Source organism: Felis catus, chromosome B1 (assembly GCF_018350175.1).
Source record: "Felis catus isolate Fca126 chromosome B1, F.catus_Fca126_mat1.0, whole genome shotgun sequence".
Classification (NCBI taxonomy): domain Eukaryota; kingdom Metazoa; phylum Chordata; class Mammalia; order Carnivora; family Felidae; genus Felis; species Felis catus.
The window spans coordinates 15,004,249-15,029,452 of NC_058371.1; the positions used below are offsets into that span (position 1 = coordinate 15,004,249).

Consider the following 25,204-nt stretch of genomic DNA (forward strand, 5'->3'; position numbering starts at 1 on the left):
TGACAGGAACGAGCTGGAGAAGGCAGATTTGGTGGATTTATAACTAACGACACAACCACACTCAGAGGGAGTCAAGTCAAGGTGAGCCGTCCCGGCAGGAGGCCCCGGTGCTGGGCCTACAGTCTCAGTCTGTGTCACGGATGAGAATCTAGGTGGCATACTAAATGAGAGGAAGCAGGGGCGCCTGGGTGGCTCAGTGGGTTAAGCGCCCGACTTCAGCTCAGGTCTTGGTCTCACGGCTCGTGAGTTTGAGCCCCACATCGGGCCCTGCACTGACAGCTCAGAGCCTGGAGCCTGCTGCGGATTCTGTGTCTCCCTCTCTCTGCCCCTCCCCCACTTGCACTCTGTCTGTCTGTCTCTCTCAAAAATAAATAAATGTTGGGGCGCCTGGGTGGCGCAGTCGGTTAAGCGTCCGACTTCAGCCAGGTCACGATCTCGCGGTCCGTGGGTTCGAGCCCCGCGTCGGGCTCTGGGCTGACGGCTCAGAGCCTGGAGCCTGTTTCCGATTCTGTGTCTCCCTCTCTCTCTGCCCCTCCCCCGTTCATGCTCTGTCTCTCTCTGTCCCAAAAATAAATAAACGTTGAAAAAAAAAATTTTTTTTAAATAAATAAATAAATAAATAAATGTTAAAAAAATTTTTTTAATGAGAGGAAGTAATACATCAGGAAGGAAAATCAAAACTAAACCATTTCTGACGAAAATGCATAGGGCATCATGGATGAGGGTTTTTTTCAAGTGTATAAGTGAGACCTGATTTAATAGCAGTTAATGTGAAGAAGTCCTCTGGGGGTTGACCATCTGACTCAACCAAAAGCCTACTGTATAGTCTCAGGCCACGTGAATATTATAGAGTCCAGAACAAGGGAGGTAACGGTGAGAACACAGCTAGAGTGTATTTGGTTCTTTGTACATTTTTTTGTTAAGTTTATCTATTTTGAGAGAGAGAGCAAGAGAGTATTCAAGCCGGGGTGGCGGGGGGAGAGGCAGAGAGAGAGAGGGAGAGAGAGAGAATCCCAAGCAGCCTCTGTGCTGTCAGTGCAAAGCCTAACACAGGGCTTGAGTTCACGAAACCGTGAGATCGTGACAGGAGCTGAAACCGAGAGCCAGGTGCTTAACCCACTGAGCCACCCAGGCATCCTGGTTCTTTGTACATTTCAAGAGGGAAGTTGATACGCCAGAGCAGAAGCAAAGGAGGGAAACCACGAGGGCAGAGGATTTGGAAAGTGTCAGGTGGTTGAGGGATCTGAAGAAACTTTAATAATGTCAAGACCATGTATCAGTCAGTCAATCAATGAGCATGTAGTGTGTGTGGTTACGAAGTGTCCCAAACTGTAGGCGACTAGAGAAGAGATCATTTGGAATGTAGGGATGGGATTTTTATTTGTAGATACCGAGTGACCGGTCAGGCAGAAGAGGGTTATAAGTTTTTTATTTTCCGAGGGCAGAATGGGAATCCCTCCGTGGGGTCATAGGACTCAGTTCCTGGAGGGAGGGCCTTCCCCAGGGGGGTATGCACAGGCTGGGATGAAACCCCGGCTCCTGGGGGAGGAGGTCGCGGGAGACAGGCTACATCACAGAAGTTACAAGAAGAAAGGATTCTGGTAGGATTGTAGCGAGGGACCGTCCGAACTCAGCAATCTGGCATAGTCTCACTGAGAGATTCAGTGCATGTTTGTTCTCCCAGCTCTGGTTGTGCCCTGTAATTTGTATTCAGGGAAGGCTAGTTGCTGTATTTGTGAGGATGTGGGGAACATGCTGTACATGCATCCCCTGCTACCCAAATCTCTTTGGTTTCTTGTATCGGATGATTTACTGATACCTGGTTCTTGAGGGCAGAGAGTGAGAGGTGCCTGCTTTGGTGTCCTTTCTTTTGGGGCAGTTTGGACAGCATCCTTCCTAGGAGCACAGAATTCACTTCTTCCCTAATTATTCTTTTCCTCGCAGGCTCCATTTCTCTGCGGTTTTAGCGCTGACTGCTGATGTCCCTATCTTCCTTTCCTCCCTCCCCAACTCCCACCCCCTTTCCCTCTCGAGATGTTTATATGTTGTTTCGTGTACTCTAAATAGAGATGAAGCGTTTCCTCTCTGGCTCTGATGAAATAGGGCCCCGTGCTGTGTATGTGTGTCTATAAATACAACCACGTACACGTGCATATGCATGAGTTAGTTGGTGCAGGGCTCACAGTGCAGCGAAAAAGACGTTTTCACACAACTATGTAATTGATTTTTTTTTTTTTTGGCCTTACTGGTCTGAGACACAGAAAATTAAAAAAAAGAAAAGAAAAGAAAAGAAAAAGCAGAGGAAGCCACGATGTAAAAACCACCACCAACAACAACCACCCTGTGAATCCTAGCGCTCTGTGCAGTTTCAGCTGTGTGGCGAGCCCAGGAGAAGCTCACGCTGGAATGAGTTCCTGACATAGTGACCTCATTCCCAACACCGCCTCTCCGGGGCGGAGGCGGGGGCTGCGGGAGCTGTGGCCGCGGGTGCCACAAGCCTGTGGGCTGTGCCGGCAACGAGGAGACCCAGGCGTGCGAGGGCTTGTGCGGCGCCTGGAATTTATGACAAATAGCTCACTGCAGCTAAACTTTGATCCAGTGTTACAGTCGAGCCGCCTGTTACACACAGGAGGGAGATCCATCCTGCATCACAATGAAAAGCCAGCCTTAGAGAGAGAGAGAGAGAGAGAGAGAGAGAGAGAGAGAGAGAGGGAGAGGGAGAGGGAGAGGGAGAGGGAGAGGGAAAGGGAAAGGGAATGTGTCAGGTTTATAATTACAGACTGGTGAGTATATGACGCTAGATCAATTTCAATGTGTGTGTGTGTGTGTGTGTGTGTGTGTGTGTGTGTGTGTTCGTTCTTCAAGCATCCGGAGGTACGTGCCCTTTTTTGTTGTTTTAATGATGCAAAGATCTGAGTTGGCGCTAACGCGTGGGAGGGGACCCGGGTCCCTTGGAAGGAGGATGCACCCCCTCGCAGCCCCAGGCCCGGGGTGCGTTCCCAGCCCAGAGTCTCCGCGCTGCACAGACAAAGGAGCCAGCGCAGACAACCAGAGGAGGCTGTAGCTTTTCTTGGAGCGATGACTCATTTCGGTTCACAAAGGATTCTGGGCAGGGTAGTGAGAAGTCAGGTTGGCTGATCCGTCCCTATGACTTCACTTTGCAGAGAACAAGGCAGAAGAGGAGTGATACTGCAGATTCCTGAGGCACTGCAGTGCGATACTGGCTCAGTGCGAGTGGCTGTGATGTATGAGATAGGCACGGGACAGACCCCAGCTGTCCCATGCAAATAGGAGCAAAGACTGGTAAAGAGGATCTGTTTGTTTGTTTTTTCTTCCAAAATCGTTACCAGCAAAGTACATTCACAGAGCCTTTTTAAAGGTGCTTCTTGCCAGCTTTTGAACCGAACTTGAACCAGTATGTCGAGCCCCGAATTGTAAGAAGAGCTGAGAGTTCTGGAAAACTCAGTTTTTAAAAGTAGACCTCCGAAGGTAAAGTACCAGATTCCTGTTATGTTCCACGTGCCCTCAGTAGCCAATCTGAAATGCTCATATTTAGGATATTATTACTCGAAGGTTTACTCTTTCTTCTTATTCCAGATTCTAGGACGTCCGTTTCTGTCACTGGCTCCTCCTGGTGCCTGGATGCAGTCCCCTAGCATGCACCAGGCTTTAGCGTCAAAGCTACCTGGGGCATGGAGCCAGTCCAGAAAGGGTCAGGTACGTTTTCCCTGCTTGTCTTTCAAGACGTGTTGTGTGCGAAGCCATATGGTAAGATGTCGACACCCGCTTTGAGAAGCGTACACCGTCCCCTGAAAGGTGGTCTTGCCTCAGTCTTAGGCAGCAGACATGCCCCGTGGTAGGCTGATGCCACCTCAGCAGCATGATTCATCCTCAGTCACATCAGAGCTGAAAAGTCAGACAGCTGGAGGATTTGCGAACAGGAGATAATTAAACCGCTTCAGATTCCCATCCGCTGCAGTATCTCTTCTACTCTTCCGGTGGGGGCATTCTACAAATACCGTTTGAAATGTCTTCTTCTCAATTAATATAGTCCCCGAAATTTGGCGCGTTATTTGGCCTGTTAACCTACATGTAGTGCGCTGAAATCCAAGAGAGCCTGATTTATACGCTCAGGGACTGTTTCCAACACTAACATCAGATTGAGGTTGCTATTAACCACTAAGGAAGCAAGCGTGTTTCTTCCTCGTCTGCTTTAGGATTCAAATGATTACATAGCTGTTTTCTTACAACATCCATGGGCTTTTCACACAGAAGCTTTTTTTTTTTTTCTTTAAATAGTGAGATGGCAAAATGTGGTCCTCAGAAGTCCATTACATGCTACGTTTCCAAAGTGAAACTCGGCAAATCCGAAAGCGTGGCTTTAACTATCTCGTCGAATTCGTAGGTTTAGCACTCTTTTTTATTAAAGATGTTTCGAGAGCACCAAATCCCTGATGTCGTTTGTACTCATAATGAGAACATTTTAAAATGCAAACTCTGCATTGGGTAGGCTCCTTGAACCCCTCTTCTTCTCTTTGCTTTCATATCCGTTGCCCTCGCTCACTCTGCCACGGAGGGGCAGAAAGCATGCTTCCTTTCTACACGGTTAAAGATGTCTCTTCTTTGTGCACAGTGCTGTGCATCTTCAAAGCAAAGTCGAGCATGTTGAGTCAGTATTAAAAGATGCTTGGTGACACCGTAGTATATTGAGAATACACAGTAATTACATAAGTCCCCACACCCATCATTTCGATTCATCCTTAAAGACCCTATTCAAAGTCTCCCTCTTGCGTAAAGCCTTCCCTAATTTCTCCAACAGAAGGTCATTTCTTAATGCTATTATAGAATTCCTACTTCTGTCTATGGATAGATGAATGTAATTATATATGAGTAAATTCCTATTATTGAGTTAATTTGCTAGCCATTCATGTATTTTCTTGTATCTCTTCTAAGGATGTTGTAAACAGTGATTTAAGTATGTTCTAGCTGCTTGTATTTTCATGCATTTATTTCATGTTTCCCCACCCAAATCACAAGCTCATTGAAGGCAAGGATCGAGATTTATGTCTGTGTCTACAGTTCCCATCTCCTAGTAGTTCCCTGTACACGGGAATCCTCCTTAAATAGTGGATTCAGAAGAGAGGCAGTTTAAAAAGCATTCATTTGTCACAGAGGGCGAGAATGGTCTGTTTTGTTCATTTTAAGAGTCTTCACAAGGTAGATTACTGCAGGATGGACGTCAGGAGTTCAAATTCTAGCCATGATGATTGTTCTTATCTTGAGACATGGTTCCGGACAGAGTCGTACGCTGCTCGTAGAGGGTTGTTACTGTTAAGAACAGATGTGAAGATGCGACCCTTCAGTGGGGACATTGTTTATGATTTACTTGATTAGGAGGCATATTACCGGACAAGCCATCCGTAGGCAAGGAGTGTGCAAAACTCCGAGATTTTGTGCATAAGTGACTCTCTTGAATCCCACAGGATGTTTTCCTTAGAAGGGGTAACCATCGTGGGTCTTTGTACCTCAGGTTCTGTCAGAGATTATGTAGCTCCTAGTGTCATTGGTTTTTGGTCCTAAGGGTACCTCCTCAAAGGCGGAGTTTCCTTTCTCAGGTAAGAGAGTGGCCCAGCCAAAATTTCCAAAGAGGCCAGCTTTGTTTGGTGTCCTTGTAACTCTCTATCCATACAATTTCTCATCTTCTGGTGCCCTTCTCTCTTCCCCTTTGCTTTCACACCATTCTCCCCCAGCCCAGTAATACATGTCAAATGTTGTATGTTTACACACAACACACACACACACACACACGCATGCACACACATATATTGTATGCATATATAGGTATATATACATATAAAGTATATATGATATGTGTATAATATATGTGTATATATTAATGTGTATAATACATGTGTATAATTCTTGTGTATAATATATGTGTATATTTTATACATATATATGTACGCACATATACATATATATGCATATGCACATACATATATAATACATATATACACACCTAATGCGTATATATACATATATAAAATTATATACGTATATATCTTAGCCTTTCTGCTTCCCAGTCAAACTATTCCATTCACTCAGTGCTTATGCTCACATTTAAGAGGTGAGTGGTCCGATTAAACGAATTCATACTAGTGTAACAAAGACTGTTACTCTCTTATTCTTTTTGCAGATGTCTCAGTTTTGTTTACAAACAAAAAAGTTCCTTTTTAGGGCAGAGTGATTGTTCTATTGAATTGCTATCAGTAGATACTCAAACACCATCAAAGAATAAATGGAATAAATTTAAGTGGGCTCAGGGAAGGTAATTATAATACTCCTACATTTGTCAAATAGTTTTTAGGTCTCAGGGGCAGCATAAGCACCCAATATCCCTTATCTTCTTTAATCCCTTCAACTCTGTAAGGTGAACATCACTTTGTGTACTTGGCCCGAGAAGAAACTGCAACCCCCCAAATTAAATAATTTGCCCCAAATCCCGCAGCCAGTGAAGAGCAGAACTGGGCTCTGAACCTACAGTTTTGGCTGCAGAGTCCATGGCCTCTATCCGTCTTGTGATGCCAGACTTGGGAGAGTAAAGTTCCTTCTTGGTACAGTGAGTTGGGTGTTTTCTCTGTGTCTCTCTTCTGGCCTCTGTACCTCATTCCAGTAGACTCTTACGTGGTTCTTTCATAACGGCCTCCATGACTGTTGGAAGGGGTGGTTAGAGTATTCAGTTGTTGGGGAGTTGGTAGCAGTCATTCAGTATAATTGTGCTGTAATTTGGGAACTGTCATTTAATTAGGCCTTCTTGTTCTGGTATAATTGCATTTTAGAGAAATCAGTCACAGTATGGTTGCAAGACCAGCAATAAGCTAGTGAATCCGGGAGTACAGAGACTGAGGAACAGCTGTGGTGATTCTACCTTGTAAATGGTGGGAGAGAATGACCCTGGAGGTGTTGGACTCAGGTATTAAACTGTCCTTGAGAAATATCATCGGTGCAAGTTGGAGCATCTGATCCGTCTCTGGTGTGAGGCTGGGTTCTGGTGCGGGGTAGATTAACTTAGGCACGTGGGTCCGGTCTCACACGATGCACTTAAATTGAAGAGAAGGAGGACACTGTCTTACAAAGGACTTCTGTTGGCCAGGTGCCCTACCGGTGTGTAACACCTGAGAAATTAACTGTTCAACTAGGACTGGTATTTCGTCATGATTTTATCCCTGGGGGTAAATGGCTGTAACTTAGCCCCGGATGAGGGTCTAAAGAGAAGGAGGCAGCTGGTGATGGAAACGTCCGGCAGTTAGCAGGGTCTCACCTTGCCTTGTCCATGTATGTGCCGTCCCTAGGTATTCAACAAGCATTTGCGTGCCTGCTTGTGAATAGCACTCGGCCAGGTTTTAGTCCAGACACACGTGCTAATGTGGAGCCCGAGCAAAGGTTTGAATTACTGAAGCATTTAATTGGCCCGATGGCTCATATTGCCATCCTAACTTTTCAGCTATGCATCTAGCACAAGAGCAAAATGGTCCAGCGGTGTTATCTGACTCTGATTAGAGAGATGTCTGAAGCATTCCTGCTGACGGTGACAAGGGCCCCCCAGCAGGGGGTTTTCACCCACACGGGTTGCCCTTCTCTACCTCATCCTCCACCCTTCCTGGCTTGCCCATCTCTGCTTATCCTGTGGCAATTTTTTATCAGTAGTCAAATCTCAGCTAACAAGAGTGGTAGCTAATATAACTAATGACAGCTTGTAGACGGAGGAAGATAATGGGTTTCCGAACCGATTGATTTGTCATCACACCTAGCTGCACGTCTGTGCATTAGACAGACTGCTAAGCAGAAAGATTCAGGACACGCGGTGGACGTTAACCCATTTGTGTGTGCGTGTGTGCACGTGTGTACACCATATGCCACCATGATTGCTCGTTCGCTCTCATCAGAAGTTTCTTACGAAAGTCACGGGGAATGGACACCATTAACTTTACTATTATTAACGGGAACCCCTTATTTACATTTCTCTTTGGGATTAAGACAGTTCGTTTATTCAAATGGTAGCTTAGGAATTGAACCTTCTTTAAGACACTCATCATGTGTTGACATAAAGCACCGGGTGACTTTAGAAAAGCTAGTGTAGAATTTCTAAATGTTCTAAAATTCCTTCTTTTTTTTTAAAGAAAAAAATGTCATCTTTACTGCCATCGACTATTGCAGGGAAGGCCCAGCCTTAAATTTCTGAAAACAGTGGCATTTAAACCAAACATATAGTAAACTGGTAAAGCGGGCTTTTTCAATGCCAGTTTCCTTTTAGATTTCAAATGCAAACATTTGAAAGTCAAGTATAGTAATTTGGTTCCAAGGGAAAGCTGTTTAAAATAACGCAGCTGTAATGCTCTGCCCTCCTGCAGGGGTCGCTGTCTGCTCGAGAGGGTGTGGGAAGGGAATACGTGTTCCTCTAGAGCAACTTTTTTTTTTTTTTTTTAACATTTATTTATTTTTGAGACAGAGAGAGACAAAGCATGAACGGGGGAGGATCAGAGAGAGAGGGAGACACAGAATCCGAAACAGGCTCCAGGCTCTGAGCCATCAGCCCAGAGCCCAACACGGGGCTCGAACTCACGGACAGTGAGATCGTGACCTGAGCCGAAGTCGGACGCTTAACCAACTGAGCCACCCAGGCGCCCCTAGAGCAACTTTTTAAAAAATATGTATCATAGTAGACCGTCTGTTCCAAGAACCAAACAATATTTATACATAAAATTGGGGTTCATAAATTGAACTCATTGTAAAACACAAGGTCCGTCTGATGCCCTGCATCAGAGACGTTGTTCACTTAACCTCAGAGAGCTTATGACTTCCCCAGGCTCACGGGTGTTTTCAGGTAAAACTTGGCTTGTCAGGAGTTCCGTGAACAGCTCATTGGAAGGAATAGAGTCGTCCTGCCGCTGTGCCCACTGTACATTTTATAGGCATGTTTGACCATTTTTATGAGTCACGGTATCTACCGCATGTGGTAATTTTATTGGCATCTATAATTTTAACTTTAGTGTTAATTTTGGCAACACAGAGAACAAAAACAGGCACGCTTTCATCCCGAGGAGCAAAGCTGAGCAAGACTTTGAATGAGAAAGAGTAAATGATGAAGCCTTTATTACAAGGGAAAAGATTAATAGCCAATATATTTTGCTATTCTTTTTAAAATTAAAGCCCACTTTTTTTCCAGATTGGACTGATTATTAAAGTAGTTTCCCCGGCAAGATGGAAACAGAGCTACACATGAATACTATATTATGCTTTTATGCCAGAATCCTGCTGCATTGACATAGAATCACAGAATCATTGAGAGCCTGAAGGAATCTTTGACATCATTTCCCTTCTCAGATGAGGAAACAGCGCAGAGTGGTAATTGTGTTCTGTTGTGAGAGACTGGGCGCTTAGCAAAATACCTCCTGAATGCCTTTGTATGTTGGGAATTTGCCGACTAGAAATTAGTACAGTTGCAGAACCGCGCCTGGAAGTAGGCTGCTTTGACTCATGAACTTCATTAGAGTCGAAGGTAACTCTTCAATCCAGAGTACAGATTCAGTTGGCATTTACAAGGAAGAGTTGTGTTTAAAAATAAACAGGAAAACAGGGTAATTTAAACATAATGCTGGTGCTTGAAAAAAATGGGTTATTTAAAGAAGGTTAAGATAGAAGATGGGCTTCGGGGTATTTTCAGTGTTGTAGTTTATTATCATGTAGTTCACCTGGAAGAACTATGGCTGTCTGTTGTTTGTTTTTTTTTTAACGTGTATTTATTTTTGAGGGGGGGGGAGGGGCAGAGAGAGAGGGAGACACAGAATCCGAAGCAGGCTCCAGGCTCTGAGCTGTCAGCACAGAGCCCAGCACGGAGCTTGAACTCACGAACTGTGAAATCATGACCTGAGCCGAAGTCGGACGCTTAACCGACTGAGCCACCCAGGCGCCCCTATGGCTGTCCTTTTCTTACAGTCGTGTGAAGATGGGGAATTTAAGATGGAAGGAAATGGTATGCTTGCTCTTCTAGTTAGGTATCTTTTGGAAAGCTGCAGTTATCATCTGGGAAGAGATGGGTATAAATTGTCATGAAAGTCGTGTCTTCCTAGGCTCTGTGTTGCCCTCCCTCATATGCAGAGACTGAGGAGTCCGGAGAACCTAGATTAATGACTGAAAAAAAAAAAGGCATTTATAAAGAACAGAGCTTTATTACAGTACTTTTTTTTTTTTTTTTGGCACACAAATAGAACCAAGATAGGAACCACTTTGCAAGGCGAGTGCCTAAAGGTATTGAATATATAACAGGCTCTCAAATATATTTCTTGAAAGGATGAATTATGTGAGCGAGCATTTTTTTTTTTTGAAATAATTCCAGCTAAAGGAACTGGCCAGAAGTTGGAAGGGAAAATAGAGGTGGGGGGGTGGGTTTCAACAGTAAAAACGCACGCTTGGGGTACAGATATCACTGAGGTGGAAATAACTAGCTGTAGATACTGAGGGACGGAGAAAGTCAGCACGGGCGTGATTTCTACCTGTCGTGCCGGATGCCCCTTGTCAAACAGACCGGTTGCCGGTTTGTTTCCCACGGTGGCACAGAACTGATTTTCTGACACCAACATGTCACGTGATTCCTCCGTATAAACACACGCAGAGGTTCCCCATCAGCATCAAGAATTGGACCGAAGCCTCTGGTCAGGCAGGACCTGGCTCCTGTTTTTCTTGATAGCCTGCTCCAGCTGTGCCCAGGTGTGCCCCGCTCCCCGGGGAAGGGGGGTGCTGCCCCACACCTGCTATCCCGCCTCTGCCGGGCTCCCCACCTTCTCCCCATGACCCTGGGCGGGCGGTCTCCTCTGTCCTCATGCTTCTCAGCTGACCGGTACCTTAAATGAAAGCGGCGTCCAAGTGTTCGCTGAGGCATCGAGCTTTAATGTCGAATGCTCTTAAAAAAGCAAAGAGGTTTGCTTACAATGGGAGCATTTTCATGTCTTCTCAGAGTTGCATTTTATTTACCAGGAACTTACGGAATGCTTCCTCTGTCCAAGGCACCGTGCTTGGTCTTACCCGAGTTAGTTTGGATTTGACAAATGTCCCCTGAGGATTGTACTTAAGTGGATGTTTGTAAGAAGGTAAAAGCTGAAGTAAAACCTACTTTACCCCTTCTTTTTGGAACAACAGGACAGAATTGTGGTCCAGAAAGAATTTGCTAGTCTGCAAAGGAGCCATGAGTTGTCTTTATTGAATGCGTACAGAACTAATTCTGACAATAGAAAAATCCATCCCATAAATTATAGGCAAGTAACAATTCATAGTTTATACACAGTGTGGTAGTTTCTGTAGATTATGGTGACCCACAAGATTTTGGCAGTATTTACGTTCCCTTGTTTTCTTCTTTGACTGTAAATGTGGTCCAGTTGTTGGAAGAATTTTCTAGTATTTTAATTAAGAGTGATTAGCTGGCTCATTAAGCAGGTCTTTATATCAAAGCGCCATAGAAAATCATGGTAAACTTGAATGATGTGTTGTATTGATACCTATGATTCCTTTAATACAGATCTTAAATGTATGTCCTAAACCTCACTTAATATATAATTACTTTCCTGTGGTAACTGCTGTGTTTGGGTGCTCTGTTGTTGATGAAATTAATAAAGGGAGTCTTAGAAATTGCACGGTTAAGTATGTTCGGTCTCTTGTTATTTTGTTTGAAATTATTTAGCAAGATACAAGAGGGAAGTCGCAATCCTTTAAATACCCTGAGAAATTCCTAGGATTATAGTGTTATCAATGGCCATTTATTCATTCATTCATTCATTCATTCATTCAACAAACACTTACTGGGTGTGTGATGTATTCTCTATTATTCTAGGCATCAGAAATCTAGTAGGAACGTAGCATTCAAATGTTGTTCTTTTACAGAGCTCTTAGTCAAGTGGGCGAGACAGACAGTGAACACACAGACACACGCACACACACTCAGACGGTGAAGAGAGTAGCTTGCTGAGATTCTGGTACCAGTTCAGGTGTGCGTGTGGGTTTTCCACGTCACCAAGCAGTTCTCCAACACAAGCGGACTGTCCTACAGTTCAGCTGATTTCTGATATCATCTTCCTGGAGATAGCATCAGATCCCACCGGTTTTACCTGAATTCTTTGGGATTTGGCAGATGTTCCCTGAGGACTATACTTAAATGGATGTTTGTAAGAAAATAAAGCCGGAGTAAAACCTGCTTACCCCTTCGTTTTAGAACAATATGAATTATGGTGGCTCAGAAACAATGTGTTCGCCCACAAAGTAGCTGTGAGTTTGCTCACTCCTGTAAGATTGCCCCCCTTCCAAGCCGACCAAAAGCCCAAATTGTCACCTGTGCTTCTGACTGACCGGCTATAAATTGGTTTCCATGAACCCTCCTTGGATTCAGTTAACTTGCTCATAGAACTCAGGGAAACACTTTTTTTATTAGAGTGCCGGTTTATTATCCAAGGATACAACTCTGAAGAGCTGGTGGGACGAAGTGCAGGGAAGGGGCTCGGACCTTCCATGACCCTCCCTGAGCACACCCCTCTTCCCCAAATATCCACGTGTTCACCCGCGTGGAAGTTCTCTGGACCCCATCCTTTGGGTTTTCAATGGAGGCTTCGTTAAGGAAACGTAATTAAATCATTGGCCATTGGCCACTGATTCAACCTGCAGCCCCTCTCCCCTCCCTGGAGGCTGGCGGTAGGACCGCAAGTTCCATCTCTAGCCACCAGCTCCTCCCCTCCCCCTTCCCGCTGGTCTGTCCCTAGTTTCAGGTCTAAAAGCCACCTGATTACCTTATCTCTCTCCTCACCTAGGAAATTCCCCCTGGTTTTAGGAGCTCTGTGCAAGAAATGGGGATAAAGACCAAATATGCATTTACTCTAAATCACATATCAGACTTGGGTAACAGGAGAGAGTCTCTCTTGTAGCGTTGGGACAGCAGTACATCGGGTGGTCAGGACAGGGCTCCCTGAGGAGGTCCCGCCTTAAGCTGAGACCCAAAGGAGGAGAAGCCAGTCCAGCAAAGGCCTGTGCAGGAAGCATCCCAGAAGCTCAACACACGCAGAGGCCCCAGTGCAGAAAAAGCTTGTTGTGATCAGAGAACAGAAGAGGTTGTGAGCGTGGCAGAGGGAGAGGGTGGGGAGGTGGGAGGGTGACCGTCCCAGAGGTGGGTGGACAGGCCCAGACCCTGACCCTGCCACTGCAGGCCTGGTGAAGCGATCCCTCTCTGGGGCGCTGTGCGCAGTCACTGTAGGACGTCCTGCAGGGCGGGGGCATGTTTTCTGTTTTTCTAAGACCTGGCTGTCCTGTGAGGAAAGCAGTGTCAGGTCAGAAGGAAAAGTGACAGTCATCCAAGCCATCCCAATGGGTCAGGGGAGAGCATGGTGCTTTGGAGGGCAGGTAGCACTGGACATAGAGCAGAGGAGCCCATCTAGGGAGCACCCGGGCCTGGGGTAGACAAGGATTGCCGATGGGCTTGGGGACCTGCGGGGAGTGGAAAATAATTTATCTTATGCAGTATAAAAAATGAGGTGACGAGATAGTCACTTAGAGCCTCCAGATTCCATTCCGTTCTGTACCCTGAGTGAAAAGTTATGGCGCATATATTTCAATATTGTCGCAACACTGAGCTTTTTCGAAGCAAATGCAATTCAGACGCACTTGAAGCATGCTGGCCCTTGTAGTTGGCGGCGAAGAATGAAAAGAAATTAACTTAGAAGATAGCAGTTCAACTAAACAGATCATTTTAGCTAAAAGCATAAGGACAAGAGTGGCCTGAACTCAAGCGGTCCGTTTGCTAACAGCCCTATCTTTTCTCTGGAGAGTGCAAGTTCCCTGTATCCTCTACAAGACTAGAAGGGAGACCTGCATTCAAAAAACAAAGATCATATTTAGTGGTTTTGTACCCCTGGTCTTCTGAGAAGCCCTTAATCGTGATAGGCAAGGTTCAGAAGGTGTTCAGCTCCCAAATGGATCCCGGGTCGGAAGGTGCCGGAATCTGCACTGATCTCCCCCGTGGCCCGCCGACCCCAGATGCCTTAGCCAACCGAGCAAGAACCTAGCCTCAGTGCCCCAGCCTCTCCTGCAGGAGGCGGAGGGAGAGAGAAGGACTTCCAGAAGAGATCTTTCCGGAGTCTGTGGCTGAGCTACAGGGGCCGCTGTGGGGAGGGAGGATTTGAACGGGAAGAGCTCCAGACTCCCACCTCCCCTGCACCTCACCACTACCACCGGTTCATCTATTACGCCTGAGCCTTTAGAATTAATTTGGTTTGAACTGAGGGTATAATAGGTTTTAAGAAGATATATACTGACGGTGCCTGGGTGGCTCAGTCGGTTAAGTGTCAGACTCTTGATTTCAGCTCAGGTCACGATCTCAAGGTTCGTGAGTTCGAGCCCTGCGTCGGGCTCTGTGCTGACAGTGCGGAGCCTGCTTGGGATTCCCTCTCTCTCTCTCTCTCTCTCTCTCTCTCTCTCTCTTTCTCTTCCTCTCTCTCTACCCCTCCCCCCTCAAAATAAATAAACTTAAAAAATATATATACGCTGTTCTAGGCAGTCGCACGCTTGCCTACTGAGATGGTCCCAACCCTCATTTTGAGCCACCAGTTATGAATTGAGCTTTGCCAGCCAGCAAGTGACGCTCATACCCCCAGTGGCAGCCAAAATTCCACGTTCTCACTTCCACCCACTGCTACCCCACCGAATGTTTGAAGGAGGCCTCTCTTTGTGATTCTTCTCTTTCTGTTCCATTGGCCCCCAAAGCTCATGTATTCTGGTCAGTTCTGCCTTCTGCTGCTCTCTCCTTCTGGGCCTGGGTACTCCCCACTCGCGTTGACCACTCTTCTCCGCCCTGTCTTGGAGAGCACGGAGCCACGGCAGAACTGACTGGAGCCCCGAACTGAGCTGGGCTTGGTGGCAGGGGTGGGGCCTCCAGGCTTTGACTCCGGCTTCCCGCTGCCTCATCCCTGCACCTGTTAGGCTTAACCCCCCTCTGGGGGTTTTCATTCCCGGGCCCCGCTGCCTGGTTCCATCCATCAACCCTTTTCCCATCTAGTCCATCCAAGCACGTTCAGGTTCTTTCTCGAAGGGCCTCTGGGTTCCCAGCAAACCAGGAATCGCGGCTGGGCACAGCTTTGAGTGCCCGACAGTGAGGAGCTGGCCCACCCCAGAGGGTCCTGACATACTCCCAGGAGGGCACTGCCCAGTGCCACAGGCTGACCTGAGCCTGGGTTCTGGCCAGCATCTGGGAGTTTATTACATGGGAGAAATCAGGCCCAAGAAACAAAAAAGGAGAGATTATGTAAATACATGTGGGAAGTCAGCTCAGAAGCTCCCAGATCCTCTGCTCTGCTGCTAACTTTACCCTCTTTCTGTGGGGCCCTTTTGCACACGACACCCTACCGAGCCCCAGGTGGCACCCAGGTGGCACCTTCAGGCTTTCCTGCTCTTCCAGCCTCTCCCTCCGCTGGGGCCCCAGCCCCACCCCAGAGATCTTTACGGGGAATCCTAGGAATCCTCGGAACATAACTTGAAAAGCACCACACTGCGACACAAAGACCGCAGAAGTGAAGACAGAGCCTCACGGTGCACGTTGATGCGCTTCAGGAACCGTCATCAGCCCCTCGCGGCTGGGTCTTCAGCCTGTCCACCGCCACCGATTCTTCCAGTTGCAGACACGGGCAGGAGGTCACAGGGTCCCTTGCGGATGGTGATCTGCTCTCCCCTGCTCCCTCCAGTCCATCCGGCTTCTGAAAGTCACATCTGACTTTGTCGTTCCCGAAATTCCTTCCGTGGCTCACCCTCCCTCACAGGGTGAAGGCCTCGCGTGCTCAGCTGTCCCCTCGTGGTGGCCCCGTGCCCTTCCCCACTCCTCCCCAGAAAGCGGCTGCTTACAAGTCCTTCCCCCCCACACCTCCCAGCCCCCAGGCACACTCCCGCTTCGGCACCTGATTCCGGCTGCGCATCCTCGGGGAAACCTCTCACTTCCAGCTTCTAAGCACCCCCTCCCCTCACCCTCCACCCCCGCCCCCGGTGCTGCTGCACCACCGCCCTGTCCCCTCTGCCCCAGAGTCTGTCATTCAGCCTTCTGTGGAGAACGGTGGACTTGGGTCTAGTCGCCTGTCTCCTCCCCTTACTCCTTGAGAGCAGAGATGATCTGGGGAGGGGAGCTCACTCCCTTTCCCAAGGAAATCCCAAGCCCCCAGCAGATGGCTGACACGTGAAGAGCCACTCAACATTTGAATGAATGAATCCTCACGTTTCCCCAAGTGCATTTGTCGAGATGGGAATGGCAGTTCTTAAATAAACCGGCTCCGAGTTAATAAAAACAGAGCTCATTTTTCAGCCTCGTGTCGTACGCCCTTCAGCTGTAAGTCTGTTGAAAGGAGATCTCAGGTTTTAGAGGCAGGTTCTGTTTGCCGAGGCCATTGGAGCTTCCGCTGCTCGGGGGGCATCCTTCCACCTGAGGGGCATCCACTGTGTGGCCGTAACAAGCTTCAGCGTTCAGAGTTGATCGTCCTCATGATACTGGGAACCAACCGGGAAGGGTCATGGTGTGTGCGTGTGTGTGCGTGCGCGCGCGTGCATGTGACAAAAGGCTGGGTCTTTTAATGAACTGCTTCCTGGAAAATTGTCTTTCTGCAGGTGATGTGTCACCAATCAGCATGTCTCCCATCAGTCAATCTCAGTTCATTCCACTCGGGGAAATCCTTTGCTTGGCCATCTCAGCAATGAACTCCGCGAGAAAACCTGTCACCCAGGAAGCGCTGATGGAGCATCTGACCACGTGTTTCCCAGGTAATGGGAAGAGAATGTAGCACTTTCCAAACAGACATGTGTGCTGGTCGCTCTGGGACCTCATGTGGACCGTGGTGCCTTTCATTGAAATGTAATAGAAAAAAAAATGTTTTGCCAAAACTGGCCAGAAACGTTCCTTAGGTCTGTAATTAGAAATCAAATCATCTCTGTTATTTCAAAACTAACGTGCCGTCTCCAGGTGATAATGTAATGCTCTTTTTAAGGGGCACTGAGAAGAAGAAATACAGTCAGGATGCGTGAAGAATTCTGGCAAAACCCACCAAGGTTCTAGTCAACTTCAACATAACCTTTATTTTTTAAAAAAATTTTAGTGTTTATTTTTGAGAGAGAGAGAGACAGAGCATGAGCAGGGGAGGAGCAGAGAGAGAGGGAGACCCAGAATGCGAAGCAGGCTCCGGCCTCCGAGCTGTCAGCAAAGAGCTGACGCGGGACTCGAACCCACGAACCGTGAGATCATGACCTGAGCTGGAGTCGGACGCTCAACCGACTGAGCCACCCATGGGAGCGTGTTGGAAAAGTTTAGTCCCAAGGGATTACACTAGAGCGATAGTAAGGACAGACAAACAAACAAACAAAAACATATCTTGCATGCTTGTGTCATGGCCTGATGAGGTTTTTTTTTTAATTTTTTTTTCAACGTTTATTTATTTTTGGGACAGAGAGAGACAGAGCATGAACGGGCGAGGGGCAGAGAGAGAGGGAGACACAGAATAGGAAACAGGCTCCAGGCTCTGAGCCATCAGCCCAGAGCCTGACGCGGGGCTCGAACTCACGGACCGCGAGATCGTGACCCGGCTGAAGCCGGACGCTTAACCGACTGCGCCACCCAGGCGCCCCTGATGAGTTTTAATGATAGGATATTTGATAAATTAGTTAAGATCTCATTTTAAAGGAAAAAAATAAAATGTTTCCTTGTCTCTTAAATATTATAATAAGATGACAATAGTCCAGCTGCCCTACCAATGGCATTTGGTGCCTCTGGCACCAGAAGACGTTAGGAATAGTGATAAGCTAAAGACAGCGTAATCTGTCTCAAGGGGGGCAGCCCGGTCCTCAGCTCCCGTGTATTGCCCCCCCCCCAAAAAAAACGTCAAACCCTGCCAGAGCTTCAAATCTACTGCTTTTTCAAGAGACTCTGGAAACTCTGTAGAATCTGTGACATCTGTAGATTTCCTTAACTATTGGCAGTTACGTGTGTGTTGGGTGTGTGTGTACATTTTAACACACGGGTGCCCGTGACTTGCAAGTCAAATAAAGCACGTTATCGGGCCACCAGTTTGGCAGCTTGGACTCGACATGTACCTAGATGGAAACAGAGCTTACCCAAAAAATGAACTCTCGACATAGTTTTCATCCAACCTAGAAGGGACCTTGGTGAAACAGAAGCTGTGGACTGTATCAGTTCCCTTTTGCCACCAAAATGCCGGGTAACAATCACAGGTCATGGATGGCATACGGCAGTGAACGTTTATTCAGCTCATGTGTCTGGGGGTTCTCCAGGAGTCAGCGGATCCAGACTGGACCTGCCCAGGTGGCCCTGCTCCACCTGTACCCCATCCTTTTTGGAAAAGAGGACAAGCAGTGGCAATTCTGCTAACGAGGACGACAGAGGCCACAAGAGAACAAGTCTGGTTATACAGAGGCTCTTCAGCCCTTCGGTCACACCACACCCACTGACATTTCATGGGCCAGAGCAAACCTGGCCAAACTCAAGGTCGAGGTGTAAGAAAATGCACCCCAACCATGGCAGAGGGCAAGAGGAATACTTCTGTTTTTTTTTTAATGTTTATTTATGTATTTTGAGAGAAAGCACCCACATGTGAGTTGGGGAGGGGCAGAAAAAGAGAGGGGGGAGAGAATCCCATGTTGTCAGCACAGTCCCTGAAGCGGGGGTTGAACTCACAAACCGTGAGATCCTGACCTGAGTGGAGATCAAGAGCTGGTCACTTGGGGCGCCTGGGTGGCGCAGTCGGTTAAGCGTCCGGCTTCAGCCGGGTCACGATCTCGCGGTCCGTGAGTTCGAGCCCCGCGTCAGGCTCTGGGCTGATGGCTCAGAGCCTGGAGCCTGTTTCCGATTCTGTGTCTCCCTCTCTCTCTGCCCCTCCCCCGTTCATGCTCTGTCTCTCTCTGTCCCAAAAATAAATAAATGTTGAAAAAAAAATTAAAAAAAAAAAAAAAGAGCTGGTCGCTTAACTGACTGAGACTCCCCACTTTTCCTTTTGCCCCAAAGGAACTTTACATTTCTCTCCCAGTGATTTATTTCCTCCTTCTTCGGTTTTCTAATTAACATGTTTGGAAACTATGTGTGCTGTTTAAAAACTCTAACACAGACCGACCGACCTTTTGCAACCTATAAATTACCTTAAATTTTCTAACATTATCTCTGAATATTCTTCACTGTCTGATCGTCTTTCTTTGTTAACTTTCAGGCAAACCCTTTTCCTTTCAGTAGCAAGATAAACAGAGTGCCAGGTGAGAGCAATCTAAGGGGACAGATGTGGTTCACAGATGTAATGCTCTTGTGAAGAAAGACCCTTCTTGGTGGCCTTGTACCTGGTTGGCCTCTTCTGACATCAAACTTCCCCACAGCTTTTGAAATCTATTTTTACGTAGCTTCGTGGGAGATCACCTAGCTTTTCCAAAATTGGTTACATCTCTCCCATTACTGGGCTATGAAATAGAGAATGGAAAGAACACAGAGCCGGTATGTAAGAGTAAATTGTGAAAAATAGCAAAATAAAGTAGTAAATTGCCAAGCAGTTGATTACAATATCACTAAGTTGGAATACTTTTGTAGAGAAATCCATAGGTCACCTGTACTTAAAAGAACGACTGCTTTGCTAGCTTTTATGGCATGTGAATTTAGATCTCAACGCCTTGTCATCAGACGGGCCGAGGGGAGCGAACTTCACCTTTTTCAGCTTTGTGACACTGATGACTGACGGGTCAACCCCACATTGCAGGGGCGCTGTACAGATCTGAGTCTGGGGCAGGGGTTGGCAAACCATGGGTGGAAGCTAAGTGTGGCCCACCACTTACGCTTGTAAATAAAGTTTTATTTGGAACTTTGTTAGAACACAGCCTTGACTATTTGTTTATGTATTGTCTTTAGCTGCTTATGCGGCAGTTACAGAATTGAGTAGTTGCAGCTGGGAGATCAGAGGCCTCACAAAGTAATATAATTACATTCTACCTCTTTAGAGAAAAAGTTTGCTGACCACTGGTTTAGGGAGTGGTAGTAATGGTTTAAAACTTTGTTCAGCAATAGTTCCATATTTTATTTTATTTTTTGATGTTTATTTATTTTTGAGAGAGAGAAAGGCAGAGGTGAGTGGGGGCGGGGGGGGGGGGCAGAGAGCAAGAGGGAGACTCGGAATCTGAAGCAGGTTCCAGGCTCCAAGCTGTGAGCCCAGAGCGTGATGCGGGGCTCGAACTCCCAAACCATGAGATCATGACCTGAGCTGAAGTCAGACGCACAATCGACTGAGCCACCCAGGCGCCCCATGACTATTTACTTTTATATAGCTTACTGCCTGAAAATAAAGTTTTGACTTTATTTAACTTAATATTTAACTTAATGTCATTAAAACATTTGAACTCTCATATTTAATGCATATGTTATACGTAAAAAGAATAGTCTAGATTTGGGCCTCCATTACTGTTTTGGTCATCCATATTCTTTTTTTTTTTTTTTTTTTTTTTAGTGTTTATTTTTGAGAGACAGAGAGACAGAGCATGAGCAGGGGAGGGGCAGAGAAAGAGAGGGAGACACAGAATCCAAAGCAGGCTCTAGGCTCTAAGCTGTCAGCACAGAGCCCCAACACCAGGGCTCAAACCCACGAACCGCGAGATCATAACCTGAGCTGAGATCGGACACGCAACCAACTGAGCCACCCAGGTGCCCCTAGACACCCATATTCTAAAGAAAGTTTTTAGTGAAAAGTCTCCTAGTAAAAATGCCTGACATACTGAAATGTAAACCCTTTTATCACCTTTCTATATTGGTTGAATTTTGGAATTTCCATTATAGAAACAAGAATTTTTCTTAAGGTATAAAAAGAATAAATACTTGCTTCTCAGCTAAATAAGGACTCATCACCCACCCATCCAGAAGGATCACTTAAATTGAACTAGTACTTGTTGGGTTGTTCATGATTGGATCTTCCTGGGAGGAAAGCTGACTCTCAGAGAAAGAGACCTATAGGCTGCTAATGGGGTTGAAGTTTGCTTGTGAATTTGCTAGAGAATATTAACATATGTATGTGTATATATATGCATATGTATGTATATGTGTATATGTATATATGTACATATATAATATATATTATATATACATTTAACATATATGTATATGTGTATATTATTATATACGTATATGTACATATACATATATAAATGTATATGTACATATACATATATAAATGTATATGTACATTTATATATGTATAAATGTATATGTATATATATGTATATGTATATATATGTATATACATATACATTTATATATGTATATGTACATATACATTTATATATGTATATGTACATATACATTTATAATATTCTGTCTCCCATCTCATCCCCTTACATTGGTTCTTGCTAAATTCTCCCTCAGCCAGTGTTCTTCACAAATGAGAAGAAATAATCCAGAGAAGCCCACTGAAAGTTTCCATCTAAAATGCTTAACATACAGAAGGTATACATAAGCGCTCCATTCCAACGATTTTCAGATTTGTGGCATTAAAGGGATATGTAAGTCTAAGTAACCTCGCGTTGTCATGCAGTGTTATTAGATCTCTGTTTTTGCTTTGGAGGATGTAAAAGTATGGAAAAGGAAAGAAGTCGGGTGTCAGCCTTATTTGGATACAGAGTTTATCTTTTTGTTCTTTAAGCCCTCAAAATCCAAGCTCATGATGAACTTTGGGAACAGAATCTGGAAGTGGTTGAATGCGCAAACTTCGAAAAGTACCCATCACGGCCAACTCTGTCCCAGGGGAGCCCTGCAGACCTCTCATGGAAGTCTGGATTTCACAGACAACTGAAAGTGCAGTCATTATACTGGGGCTTCATAATAAAATAAGCATCATAAATATCAGCGACTTTCAGTTAAAGCCTTGAAGACTCACAGGTAGAAGTGTGGAAGGTTGATTGGACAGGGCATGTTTCCAGCTTGTGTTTTCAAATTAGACATCCCTTGACCGATACACGTGAGGATCCAAGACACGAAGACTTCGTTCTGTAATACCGTCACAGTTTTGGTTTGTAGTAACAGCTGTTCTTCCGGATTACGCCTCAGCTTTCCTTTAAAATGACAGCATAGTAACTGGGCAGTCGTGAACTCGTATAAACGAGGCTTGCCGTGTTCTGGAAAAACTTGTTTCTGTTCCAGTGTTGACTGCAAGCAAGCTACTATGTAAGACACAGATTTCAGTACGGGTTTGATATCCGGATTGCTATGCCCCACAGCCCAAGTGGGCATCATTTGTGCCCACGGTGTGAATACGGTCTCATCTGGGGAGTTTTAGTCTGTGTCAGTGTGAACGGTGCCCCCAGACATGTCCAGCAGGAGGCCCTGGTTGTTAGTGGGGTGTAGAAGCTCTTTTAAGTTGCTTCTCTTATATGCAAGCATTTTTTTATTTTATGACGGCACTCAAGAATTTCATATATATGGTTTGGGTTCTATCGCTAATTCATATGAAGTTCATTTTGTGCAGAAACTATCATAAAAATTTTAAAAATTGTTATTATACCAGCCTTGAAGCCATTTGCATAAAAACCAGAGTACCTCTCTCAAGAGCAGAGCCCTAGACTAAAGGGAAACTATGCAGTTCAAACATTAAATAATTATACTAAACAATACATTATTCATAAGCAATGTTGCCTTTCCCACCTCGCCACTACAGATGCCTTCTGAATATGGTAACTCAGACAGACGTGTATGTTACATCGCATTCATCGACTCTCTCCCAGGCCGTTACTAATGCTTTCATATCCCACTTTTGTAGTTTTGGAAGGATTGGGGGAGCCTAAACTTAGTTTACCTGCTGTTTTAGGCTGCTACAGAATGTTCTTAGGAGGTAATCTGGGTTTCCGTGGATCCTGCCCCAAAGTTGAGACTATATGGTTCATGTTCATGGAGCCCCCAGTATATGTCAGGCACTGCTTTACATATCTTAAGCTCATTTTTAGAAATTTTAAGTTTATTCATTTACTTATTTTGAAAGAGATAGTGAGTGGCAGAGGGGCAGAGAGAGAGAGAGAGAGAGAGATACAGAGTCCCAAGCAGGCTCTGCACTGTTGGCACAGAGCCCGACGCAGGGCTGGAGCCCACAAACTGGGAGATCATGACCTGAGCCGAAGCCAAGAGTCGGACATTTAACTGACCGAGCCACCCCAGGCGCCCCTGCCTTAAGCTCATTTAAACTCACAACTACCCTACGAGGGTACATGGGGTTATTATCCACATCCCGATGACCATGGACAGAGGCTCAGAGAGGTTAGGTAAGTTACCTAAGGTGATAACCAGCAACACTCATTTTCTAGCATAACCCTAACCAAGTACAGGTGGCTTAAACAACAGAAATGTATTTTCTTACAGTTCAGGAAAGCGCAAAATCAAGGTATCAGCAGAGTTGGTTGGTTCCTTCGGAGGTCTGTGAGTTCAGAAACTGCCAGACCTCTCTCCTTGGCAGGTGGATGGACATTTCTACCAGTGTTTCTTCACATGGTCTTCTCTCTGTGCACGTCTCTGTGCCCACTTACCCCTTTCTAGAAGAACATTGGTCGTGTTGGAGTAGAGTCTACCCTGATGACCTCATTTTGACTTGTTTACCTCTGCAAAGACCCTGTCTCCAAACCAGGTCACATGCTTAGGTTTAGGGGATTAGGTCTGAATGGAGGAATGGTGTGGTGGGTGGGGTTCTGCATAATGCAGCCACTGCCACCAGGTAACAGTGATGGAGCTGGGGTTTGAATCCAGCAGTGTGGCCCTGGGCTCCAGGCTTTCAGTCTTCACGTCACGCTACCTTAACTGTGTCAGGTTGAATCCCATGAAATTACATTTTTGTGGGTCAGATACGGTTGAATGTTGGCAGTATGATTCAACCTGACCTATTTCCAAATTATATCATCCAGATCAAACTAGTCAGGACTATCGCCCTCAGTGTGCCTGGCACTGAGGAATGGACAATATCCAAGAAATAAGTAAATGTCCTCTAACCCGGAGAGTTTACTCTCTCTTAAGAATTTATACTTGTAATTCTGTCTCTTAAGAAAGACAAGGCATAGACATGCACACAGAACCCTTTGAACACAGTATCGGCCACGGTACCAGGAAGTCTTGTCATTTTCTTCTGGAATTTCTATTCTAAGGACTATGGCATCTTCGGACTCAGTGACCAGACAGATGGAGAAGCTTCTAAGTTTTCACAAATGTATTTATTAGGGCTCTCTGGTTACGAGTTAGAAAAACTACCTCCATCCTGCTGACTTAGTCCAAGAAGGAGAACATTGTCACCCAAACTTCATCAGTAACGTAGTCACTTTCAAAACTGAAGGTAATGATTTCAGACCTGGAGGGTACATCTTGAACAATGGTCGAGTCTGATTGCCCTTTTAGGTAACTTACAAAGTTAAGTTTATTAAGTAAGCTTAATCTTGAAAAGTGAGTGTATGGAGTAGCTTCAAGTGTGTATGGTGGCCTCTGTATATGTTCTATTGGTTTTTGATGATCAAGATAGCTATTTCAACCCAGTTTCCTTAGTTTTTTTTTTTGTAGTGAGAAAGGCTTTTCTGTAAACGTATATTATATCATGTAAAACATTTTTCATTTTTCCATCCTTTAAAAATACTCTGCCTTTTCATGGCTCAGTTCAGGAAAGACCTTGTGACAACCGTAGCAATCTCACTGCCCCTAACTTCTGTCTCTCTTCCTGAACGCCTTTGAATCCTGCTGGCCTGCCATGTGGATGATACGTTGAAGCTTGGCAAAATTCATACGATTTTGTCTTAGTTTGGGCTGCTGTAAAAAATTCCCATAGACTGGTGGCTTAAGCACCAAACATTTATTTCTCACGATCCTGGAATCTGGGAGTTCTGAGATCAAGGCACCTGCAGATTTGGTGTCTGGTGAGAGCCCTCTTCCTGGCGTGAAACCGGCCATATCCTCGCATGGCAGAGGGAGGGGGGGTGGCTTGTCTCTTCCTCTTCTTACGAGGGCACATCTCGAGGGCCCCATCCTCGCACCAGAGATTAGGATTTTCACATGTGAGTGTTTGGGGGGATACAAACGTTCAGTCCACAGCAGATCCTGAAAAATCGGGAACCAACGACAAGTTCCCCTCTACATTCTCATGAG

At 45.8% G+C, this 25,204-nt stretch overlaps 1 protein-coding gene across 4 annotated transcripts in view; it reads left to right on the top strand.

The window, feature by feature from the left end:
* STOX2 (storkhead box 2) overlaps positions 1 to 25,204 on the top strand; it is a 226,266-nt gene that overhangs the window by 186,513 nt on the left and 14,549 nt on the right. For 2 of the 4 annotated variants that reach the window (XM_045055208.1, XM_045055205.1), the window contains exon 2: positions 16,678 to 16,830. In XM_045055208.1, coding sequence (XP_044911143.1) covers positions 16,698 to 16,830 — 133 coding nt within the window. In that variant the 5' untranslated portion in view covers positions 16,678 to 16,697. Of the gene's footprint in view, positions 1 to 2,765; positions 2,784 to 3,164; positions 3,490 to 3,597; positions 3,718 to 16,677; positions 16,831 to 25,204 lie in introns of those variants that run through there. The other 2 variants (XM_045055207.1, XM_045055206.1) reach the window with 2 other exon arrangements.